Consider the following 11,444-nt stretch of genomic DNA (forward strand, 5'->3'; position numbering starts at 1 on the left):
TCATTTCGCAACTTATAAAGCGTTCAAATTTGCATGCAATTTACATATTAAGACTACTGTTGGAAATGGCAAATATAAATTATATAATTTAATTTTCATTTTCCTTTTGCACCAAACTTTGTACGTATGGGTAATGGAAAATTTAAATTTAAATACAGAAATACAATACCATTTTGAATATTGCGTTGCCATTTTGCATATTGCATTTTAAATTGAATTTCGCTACCTGAAAAAAATGAGAAATGTTGGCATGGCGAATATCTGAAATAAAAATAAGTTACATTTTTTTTAAATACCTAATTTATGTTCAGTTAACATGTTTTTTAATGGTTTTGTTTTTAGATTTAGTTAATGATAACAACACTGCGTCTGTACGAGACAGTTCAGGCCTCTTACACTGAAACCAGATCCTGCTGATCTGCCGGTTTTCAGTAGAACAGCAGGACTTTAGACAGAGCTGGATCTCTTTTGAAATTCTCTCTTTTCTGTGTCACAATGTTACGCTCCACTTGCTTCAGTACAGCAGCATCAATAGCGTTTCTGTTTGCGCTCCATTAGAAGCTGCCAAGAGCTTCCTGTGTCCCTCGTCACTGAGCAACAGTGCATTTGAATTAAAACACGCCTCGAGCTTCTCTTATGGTGAACAGGAGCTGATGTGGAGCGTGTCTGTGTGTTTCAGGCCGGATCACGGACACTCTGGCACAGCAGCACACGCATCTGAACATCGTGGGTCTGGTGGGATCCATCGATAATGATTTCTGTGGAACCGACATGACGATCGGAGCTGATTCTGCTCTGCATCGGATCATGGAAGTTATTGATGCAATCACCACCACGGCACAAAGGTTAAACACACACACTCTCTCTCTCTCTCTCTCTCTCTCTCTCTCTCTCTCTCTCTCTCTCTCTCTCTCTCTCTCTCTCTCTCTCTCTCTCTCTCTCTCTCTCTCTCTCTCTCTCTCTCTCTCTCTCTCTCTCTCTCTCTCTCTCTCTCTCTCTCTCTCTCTCTCTCTCTCTCTCTCTCTCTCTCTCTCTCTCTCTCTCTCTCTCTCTCTCTCTCTCTCTCTCTCTCTCTCTCTCTCTCTCTCTCTCTCTCTCTCTCTCTCTCTCTCTCTCTCTCTCTCTCTCTCTCTCTCTCTCTCTCTCTCTCTCTCTCCCTCACTCTCTCACTCACACTCACACTCACACTCACACACACACACACACACACACACACTCACTCACACTCGAACACACACTCACACTCACACACACTCACACAGCCAAGAGACACACAGTCAAAAATTAACTCTTGCCAAGAAACGAATGCAAGTTACTGCAGCAGCACATGTTCAAATCATAAAAACCATAGTCTGACCTTCACTGACCTCAGCAGTGCCAGATCTTCATCTCATAATGACTTTCACTTCAATGGAAAATTTACTTTCACTTATTTTCAAAGATGTGCAATATTCCTAACATTAAATAACTAATTATAATTTTTCTTCTTATTATTATTGTTTTTACTAATAAATAAAATAAAATAATATTATTTAAGACTTAATAATAGTAACAATTATTATTGTTGTTATGAATAATATTATTAATAATACTATTACTGTTAAATATAAATATTAAAATTAATCATTAAACCAAAAGAATAAATATTACTATAATAACTAACCGTACTACCATTCAGTAAGATTTTTTTTTTTTTTTGGAAACAAATTAATACTTTTATTCATCAAGGATGCATTAAATTGATTGAAAGTGACAGTAAAAACATATATAATGTTAGAAAAGATTTCTATTTCAAATAAATACTGTTTTTCGGAACTTTCTATTCATCTGTGAATCCTGAAAAATAAAATGTATCACTGTTTCCACAAAAATATTGGGCGGCACAACTGTTTTCAACATTGATAATAATCGGAAATGTTTCTTGAGCAGCAAATCAGCATATTATTATGATTTCTGAAGATCATGTGACACTGAAGACTGGAGTAATGATGCTGAAAATACAGCTTTGATCACAGAAATACATTACAGTTTAACAGATATTCACTTAGAAAACAGCTGTTTTACACTTTAATAATATTTCATATTTTTACTGTATTTTTGATCAAATAAATGCAGCCTTGCTGAGCAGAATTGTCTCTCACTCATGTGTTTGTGTTGTTTTCAGTCATCAGAGGACGTTTGTGCTGGAGGTGATGGGACGCCACTGCGGGTACGTCATGCTCACTTCCTCAGGTGTTTTATTCTTCATAAGGGCGTCTGGTCTGGTCTGATCCAGTCCGGTCTGGTGTGGTCTGATCCGGTCTGGTCTGATCCAGTCTAGTCTAGTCTGATCCAGTCTGGTGTGGTCTGGTCCGGTCTGGTCTTGATCTGGTCTGATCCAGTCTGGTGTGGTCTGGTCTGATCCGGTCTGGTCTTGATCTGGTCTGATCCAGTCTGGTGTGGTCTGGTCTGAACCGGTCTGGTCTGATCCAGTCTAGTCTGGTCTGGTCTGGTCTGATCCGGTCTGGTCTGGTCTGATCCTGTCTAGTCTGGTCTGATCTGGTCTGGTCTGATCCAGTCTGGTGTGGTCTGGTCTGAGCCAGTCTGGTCTGGTCTGATCTGATCCAGTCTAGTTTGGTCTGGTCTGGTCTGGTCTGATCCAGTCTGGTGTGGTCTGGTCTGATCTGGTCTGGTCTGGTCTGGTCTGATCTGATCTGATCCAGTCTAGTTTGGTCTGGTCTGGTCTGATCCAGTCTGGTGTGGTGTGGTCTGATCTGGTCTGGTCTGGTCTGATCTGATCCGGTCTAGTTTGGTCTGGTCTGGTCTGGTCTGATCCAGTCTGGTCTGGTCTGGTCCAGTCTAGTCTAGTCTGGTCTGATCCAGTCTGGTGTGGTCTGATCTGGTCTGATCTGATCCAGTCTAGTTTGGTCTGATCCGGTCTGATCCAGTCTGGTGTGGTCTGGTCTGATCTGGTGTGGTCTGATCTGATCCAGTCTAGTTTGGTCTGATCCGGTCTGGTCTGGTCTGATGCAGTGTGGTGTGGTCTGGTCTGGTCTGATCTGGTCTGGTTCTGCAGGTATCTGGCGGTGGTTTCCGCTCTGGCGTCTGGTGCCGACTGGCTCTTCATCCCGGAGGCTCCGCCGGAGGACGGATGGGAGGATCACATGTGCGCTCGACTTGGAGAGGTGAGACGGCAGGAGAGGTCTAATGTTGGGATTATATAAATATAGCTATACATTAAAAAAAAAATAAAAATTTTTTAATAAAAAATAATTATTGTTATTGCTGTAAAAATATTAGTTACTAAATAAAATCAAAATAAGAAATATTAATATGGCATTTGGGCTGCACAATTTGGCTAAACTTTTGTGATTATATCAATTATGGCTATATAATAATAATAATAATAATAATAATAATATGATTTATAAATTGTAAATAAAAAAAAACATAATTTGATTTATTACTATTAAATATATTAACATTATACACAACATTTTGTGATTATCAATATGACTATAAAATAACAGTGGAATAATAATTATAATGATTATTATTATTATTATTATTATTATTATTATTATTACAAAAAAAAAAAAAAAACTAATAAAAACAAAATAAGAAATATTACTATTGCACTAGGGCTGCACAATTCGGCCAAAATGGAATGGTGGTAATAATAATAATAATAGTACATTATAAAAAATTATTTAATGTATTAATGTTATTACTGCTACTAAATAAAAAATATTACAATTACTATATTAAAACAAAATAAGAAATGACTATTGGACTAGGGCTTCACATTTGGCCAGCATTGTGTGATTATATCAATATGGCTTAATAATAATATAATAATAATAATAATTTTTATAAAAATGTAATAAAAACAATACAATTATTTTTTATAATTACTATTATAATTATTACTAAATAAAATAACTAAAAATGACTAAATAAAAACAACAGTATAACTATTGTAATATTTCACTGTAAAAGTAAAGTATAGTAAAGTATAAATATAATATAATTTTATTTTACACCACAACTTTAAAATTACAGTTACGGTTGAACTTTTATTTTGAAGGAAAACTGCAGGGAGCCTATAAAGTGTGTAACTTATGCTTGAAATGTGCCGCGCTTCACTGTGAAGCATGCAAAGCTTGAATTTATTCAATGAAATTTCATCGATTTGATAATCTCACTAAGCCATATCGCAGTTTGGGTTTTATTTGGATTAATCGTACAGACCTGCTTCTGTTCATATATGTGACCCTGCAGCACAAAATCAGTCTTAAGTCGCTGGGGTATATTTGTAGCAATAGCCAACAAACAATACATTGTATGGATCAAAATTATAGATTTTTCTTTTATGCCAAAAATCATTAGGATATTAAGTAAAGATCATGTTCCATGAAGATATTTTGTAAATGTCCTACTGTAAATATATCAAAACTTAATTTTTGATTAGTAATATGCATTGCTAAGAACTTAATTTGGACAACTTTAAAGATGATTTTCTCAATATTTAGATTTTTTTGCACCCTCAGATTCCAGATTTTCAAATATTGTCCTATCCTAACAAACCATACATCAATGTAAAGCTTATTTATTCAGCTTATTCATGATGCATACATCTCAATTTCATAAAATGTACCCTTATGACTGGTTTTGTGGTCCAGGGTCACATATTAGGTTGTAGAAATCTCTTGACTCTATGAATGGATGTGTGTGGTTTTGCAGAGCCGCAGTAAAGGCTCTCGTCTGAACATCGTGATCATCGCAGAAGGAGCCATCGACAAACACGGCCAGCTGATCTCCTCCAACTACGTCAAAGACGTGAGACTCTCAGACGGAGCTGTTTGTCAGTTCTGTGCTGGTTTGAGCCTGTTGTTCACGTGTGTGTGTGTGTGTGTGTGTGTGTGTGTCTGTGCTGGTGTGTGTGTGTGTGTGTGTGTAGCTGGTGGTTCAGCGGTTGGGTTACGACACGCGGGTCACTGTCCTGGGCCACGTTCAGAGAGGAGGAACGCCATCCGCCTTCGATCGAGTCCTGGTGAGTGCATTAAAAAACGTCATGTTGAAATGTGGACATTTCAAATTCAGTTTTGTGTTTCTTGAATTTATTATGCATTTGCAACTAAAAATAGATGTGTACGAACTGTAAAATGTATTTAGGAGCATAAGTCAAGTCACCTTTATTTATGTAGTGGGGTCAAAGACGAAAAAGGGTTTAAGCATAAAAACAATAAATGTAATACTGCTTTAAATTGTTGTTGTTTTTCCCCCAAAAATGTAAAAAGTTTTCTGTTTAATTTAATTGCAATTTTGTTTTTATTTTTCTGAGCAAAAAATAAATATCATACATTTTCCCCTGATTTACAGAAGAGACCCACTAAAATATCATTCAGTGTAACAATCTTGTCAGGCATATTTACAACAAAAATCAATTTATGACATATTAAAAGACTAATTACTTTCACCCCAAATACTAATTAGCTGTAATTTTAAATTTTTATAATGTGCCACTATTCTAGGTTTTGCCCATTTGTCAGTAAGAATTTTTCCTCATTTAAAACACAATAAAATGTAATATGCTCCCTTATTCTTTAATATACTTTAATATGTACAGGTCAGAATAAGCATGTTGTTTGAATTTTTACATAACTATAAGTGTTACACTGAATGACAACGTAGCATTATTTCAACCAAATTGTTGAAACATTTTATTCTCCAAAAACTTATTTGAAACCTTAAAAGTATACTTTATTTGTATTTAATGTGCTTTCTATTGACATATAATCACTTTTGTAAATTTCTTTTGATGCGGACGTCTTAACGTCTTTGACCCAGCGCTTTTAACAATACAGATTGTGTCAAAGCAGCTTTACAGTATGAAATAGGAAAATAGTGTGTCAATAATGCAGTTAAATAATGCAGTTAAAGGCAGTTCATCGAGTTCAGTGATGTGTGAATCAGTGTTAATTTTGATTTAGTTTTAGTCATAGTCTTTTGACGAAAATGCCATTTAGTTTTAGTCATATTTTAGTCATCTGAATAGATTTAGTAACTAAATATCATACAATTTTAGTCGACTAAAATCTAAAGGGTTTAGTTAAATTGTAATGCATTATTATAATTGTTTCTGTTTTGGTTATTTTAGTACATCAGGTTAAGCTAAAGCTTATAAACTAACTGAAATAAAATAATATTAATATAAAATTTTTGCATTTTAGATATTGAATTAATTTTTGATAGATTTGTTTTATAATTTCAGATAAAATTAATTTTATTTCAATTAATGCAGAATATTTTTATGGTTTTAGTTTTAACTATAAAAACCTGACACTAGTAAAATTTCAAAATATTCGTAGAATTTAAAATAAAAATCCACATTTGAATGCAAAAACGTTCAAATTTTAGGTCAGTGGCGCACAAGATGCGATGACGATGCAAGTGCCATTGCTTTTTATTGTTTTGTTAGTTGAAGCCACTAGATAAGGCACTGCTGCGTTCATTCAAATATTGCGGAAAAAAGAGAGCATCAATGCGGAGATGTTGTTTACGTCGAAACTGAAACCAAGCCGTTCACACAGAACACATATTTTGCGTATATCACCGTCACGTCTCGCACAAGAGAGTCGCATGTTTAGAAAGCCATGTAAAATTAATGTAAGTTCAACTTTAAAAAAAAAAAAACATGTCTCAAGACTTTAAGGCGTTTTTTTTCCCATCCCACTGCATCTCATGTTTTTAAATGAAAAAAGTAACGTGGTTGGCTTTCGTTTCTTTGATTTAAACTATGCATACATGATGCTGTTTTGTTTAAGCAACTTAATTAATTGTATTTGGTTTATAAACATTATGCAATTTTTCACAGATAGTCATGTTTTTTTTATTGCTTTAGTTTTTTTTTTTTTCAACTGCTTACACACAGAATCTTTCCTTGTCACACAGTTTCTGAAAGCTGACACTCAAACAGCAGAAGCACACACCAAATCTGCAAAACCATACACTAATTCTCAGCCTTTGACTCGGTTTTCAATTTCAGAAAACACTTTTTGCAAAACACAACACACAGTTCTCTGTGTACCACGCACATATCTAACAGGAAGTATCTTGATTTCCTTTTTCAAACACGACCAATCAAAATGCATCACTAACTCCTCACATGTGGTTTACTGAACACCAACCAATCATGCTTTAGAACAGACCTATAAACACACAACTACACATGCTTGATGTATTTCTTCTCTTTCGTACTGTGTGATACTGTATTCACAACCACGAATGCTTACAGTAACAAAAAAGTTTGCTTTCAATCTGGCTTTCGTGTTTACCGTGGATTTTTCAACATCTCTCTGCCATTTACTTTCAATCTTGAACAGAAATGTACACAGGAGCTCATGAAAGAAGAGCTTTAGGTTTTGAATATGTGTATATGATGATATATCCAAAAATATAATATTATGGGAAAGGTGTTTAAAATGTTTGCTTTTGAGATGTGTTTGTGATATTTTGAATGCAGTGCTTAATTTTGCAAGAGATGTGAGGCATTTTGCATTTTGTGTGTGCAGTTATTGGAAAGTTTTGAAAATGCGTGTAAGCAGTTAAAAAAAACTGTAATAAATGTGCGTTAGTAATATTTTGCCCGGTGTGGCCTCTTGTGGCCTCAGGAGAGAAGCCAAGAGCCCCCCCCAACTTAAAGGATAAGTTCACTTCCAGAATAAACATTTCCTGATAATTTACTCACCCCCATGTCATCCAAGATGTTAATATCTTTCTTTCTTCAGTCGCAAAAAAATTAAGTTTGAGGAAAACATTCCAGGATTTTTCTCCATATAGTGGACTTCAATGGTGGCCAACGATTTGAACGTCAAAATGCAGCTTCAAAGAGCTCTACACGATCCCAGCCGACGAATAAGGGCCTTATCTAGCGAAACAATCGGTCATTTTCTGAAAAAAATTTATATTCATACACTTTTTAACCACAAATGAAAGGTCACGCGTGACGTAGGCGGAAGTACCGACCCAGTGTTTACAAAGAAACATGCAGAAAAGTCAAATGCACTTTACAAAAAAGGTAAAACAACGATGTCGGATGATTTTAAAGTTGGAGGAGAAAAAGAGATGGAGTTTTTAAATGAAGTACAAAGATGAAGAACTACCAGCACGTGACCTTTCCAACATGATTACGTAATGTGTGAAGACGCGCATCGCAGAGCTAGAACAAGCCGAGCATTTGTGGTTAAAAAGTGGATAAATATGAATTTTTTTCAGAAAATGACCAATAGTTTCGCTAGATAAGACCAAGCGGCAACCTCCCGCTCTCTCTCGTGATGCCAACACGGAAGTGACTAAAACTGCAATTCATCGACTGGCCGCTAGAGGCTGGCTGCAAAAGGGAGTCAATCCCATAGACTCCCCATGTTAAAATGCCCAACTTTACAGCAGAAAAAAACATGTTTACAGCCTGGTTCAAAAAATTATTTTGGTCTATATAGCTAATTTTGCACTTCATGACAACTGTGAGGGGGGTGAATTTTTTTATAACTCATCCGTTTCAATTACAGTATATTAAGCCTTAAAGTTCTGCATAATTAAGGGCGTGGCCACTTGAGTGACAGGTGGATTGCCGCTGCTGTCACCACCGTCGAGCTAGGTGGGCGTGGTTTCAGCAACCTGCTCCCGCCTTTTTGCCCATTTTCGATTATCCGGGAGTGACGCGCGGTGACGCGCTGCCAAGATGGCGACGGCCCGCTCTGCCCACTATGTGCTTCAAAAACCTCTTCAGGAACCTACGGGTGACGTCACGGACACTACGTCCATGTTTTTATACAGTCTATGGATAAGACCCTTATTCGTCGGCTGGGATCGTGTAGAGCTCTTTGAAGCTGCATTTTGACGTTCAAATCGTTGGCCACCATTGAAGTCCACTATATGGAGAAAAATCCTGGAATGTTTTCCTCAAACTTAATTTTTTTGCGACTGAAGAAAGAAAGAGTAAGTTCAACTTTAAAAAAAAAAAACATGTCTCAAGACTTTAAGGCGTTTTTTTTTCCCATCCCACTGCATCTTATGTTTTTAAATGAAAAAAGTAACGTGGTTGGCTTTCGTTTCTTTGATTTAAACTATGCATACATGATGCTGTTTTGTTTAAGCAACTTAATTAATTGTATTTGGTTTATAAACATTATGCAATTTTTCACAGATAGTCATGTTTTTTTTATTGCTTTAGTTTTTTTTTTTTCAACTGCTTACACACAGAATCTTTCCTTGTCACACAGTTTCTGAAAGCTGACACTCAAACAGCAGAAGCACACACCAAATCTGCAAAACCATACACTAATTCTCAGCCTTTGACTCGGTTTTCAATTTCAGAAAACACTTTTTGCAAAACACAACACACAGTTCTCTGTGTACCACGCACATATCTAACAGGAAGTATCTTGATTTCCTTTTTCAAACACGACCAATCAAAATGCATCACTAACTCCTCACATGTGGTTTACTGAACACCAACCAATCATGCTTTAGAACAGACCTATAAACACACAACTACACATGCTTGATGTATTTCTTCTCTTTCGTACTGTGTGATACTGTATTCACAACCACGAATGCTTACAGTAACAAAAAAGTTTGCTTTCAATCTGGCTTTCGTGTTTACCGTGGATTTTTCAACATCTCTCTGCCATTTACTTTCAATCTTGAACAGAAATGTACACAGGAGCTCATGAAAGAAGAGCTTTAGGTTTTGAATATGTGTATATGATGATATATCCAAAAATATAATATTATGGGAAAGGTGTTTAAAATGTTTGCTTTTGAGATGTGTTTGTGATATTTTGAATGCAGTGCTTAATTTTGCAAGAGATGTGAGGCATTTTGCATTTTGTGTGTGCAGTTATTGGAAAGTTTTGAAAATGCGTGTAAGCAGTTAAAAAAAACTGTAATAAATGTGCGTTAGTAATATTTTGCCCGGTGTGGCCTCTTGTGGCCTCAGGAGAGAAGCCAAGAGCCCCCCCCAACTTAAAGGATAAGTTCACTTCCAGAATAAACATTTCCTGATAATTTACTCACCCCCATGTCATCCAAGATGTTAATATCTTTCTTTCTTCAGTCGCAAAAAAATTAAGTTTGAGGAAAACATTCCAGGATTTTTCTCCATATAGTGGACTTCAATGGTGGCCAACGATTTGAACGTCAAAATGCAGCTTCAAAGAGCTCTACACGATCCCAGCCGACGAATAAGGGCCTTATCTAGCGAAACAATCGGTCATTTTCTGAAAAAAATTTATATTCATACACTTTTTAACCACAAATGAAAGGTCACGCGTGACGTAGGCGGAAGTACCGACCCAGTGTTTACAAAGAAACATGCAGAAAAGTCAAATGCACTTTACAAAAAAGGTAAAACAACGATGTCGGATGATTTTAAAGTTGGAGGAGAAAAAGAGATGGAGTTTTTAAATGAAGTACAAAGATGAAGAACTACCAGCACGTGACCTTTCCAACATGATTACGTAATGTGTGAAGACGCGCATCGCAGAGCTAGAACAAGCCGAGCATTTGTGGTTAAAAAGTGGATAAATATGAATTTTTTTCAGAAAATGACCAATAGTTTCGCTAGATAAGACCAAGCGGCAACCTCCCGCTCTCTCTCGTGATGCCAACACGGAAGTGACTAAAACTGCAATTCATCGACTGGCCGCTAGAGGCTGGCTGCAAAAGGGAGTCAATCCCATAGACTCCCCATGTTAAAATGCCCAACTTTACAGCAGAAAAAAACATGTTTACAGCCTGGTTCAAAAAATTATTTTGGTCTATATAGCTAATTTTGCACTTCATGACAACTGTGAGGGGGGTGAATTTTTTTATAACTCATCCGTTTCAATTACAGTATATTAAGCCTTAAAGTTCTGCATAATTAAGGGCGTGGCCACTTGAGTGACAGGTGGATTGCCGCTGCTGTCACCACCGTCGAGCTAGGTGGGCGTGGTTTCAGCAACCTGCTCCCGCCTTTTTGCCCATTTTCGATTATCCGGGAGTGACGCGCGGTGACGCGCTGCCAAGATGGCGACGGCCCGCTCTGCCCACTATGTGCTTCAAAAACCTCTTCAGGAACCTACGGGTGACGTCACGGACACTACGTCCATGTTTTTATACAGTCTATGATTGGAAAGTTTTGAAAATGCGTGTAAGCAGTTAAAAAAAACTGTAATAAATGTGCGTTAGTAATATTTTGCCCGGTGTGGCCTCTTGTGGCCTCAGGAGAGAAGCCAAGAGCCCCCCCCAACTTAAAGGATAAGTTCACTTCCAGAATAAACATTTCCTGATAATTTACTCACCCCCATGTCATCCAAGATGTTAATATCTTTCTTTCTTCAGTCGCAAAAAAATTAAGTTTGAGGAAAACATTCCAGGATTTTTCTCCATATAGTGGACTTCAATGGTGGCCAACGATT

General features: G+C 36.7%; 1 protein-coding gene across 1 annotated transcript in view; it reads left to right on the forward strand.

Moving 5' to 3' along the window:
• pfklb (phosphofructokinase, liver b) overlaps positions 1-11,444 on the forward strand; it is a 50,493-nt gene that overhangs the window by 7,697 nt on the left and 31,352 nt on the right. The window contains exons 5-9 of the mRNA XM_016504195.1: positions 680-845; positions 2,165-2,209; positions 3,056-3,164; positions 4,723-4,818; positions 4,940-5,032. Coding sequence (XP_016359681.1) covers positions 680-845; positions 2,165-2,209; positions 3,056-3,164; positions 4,723-4,818; positions 4,940-5,032 — 509 coding nt within the window. The remainder of the gene's footprint in view (positions 1-679; positions 846-2,164; positions 2,210-3,055; positions 3,165-4,722; positions 4,819-4,939; positions 5,033-11,444) is intronic.

The sequence above is a fragment of the Sinocyclocheilus anshuiensis genome, unplaced genomic scaffold, assembly GCF_001515605.1.
Source record: "Sinocyclocheilus anshuiensis isolate Anshui unplaced genomic scaffold, SAMN03320099.WGS_v1.1 scaffold250, whole genome shotgun sequence".
In the NCBI taxonomy this organism is placed as follows: Eukaryota; Metazoa; Chordata; class Actinopteri; order Cypriniformes; family Cyprinidae; genus Sinocyclocheilus; species Sinocyclocheilus anshuiensis.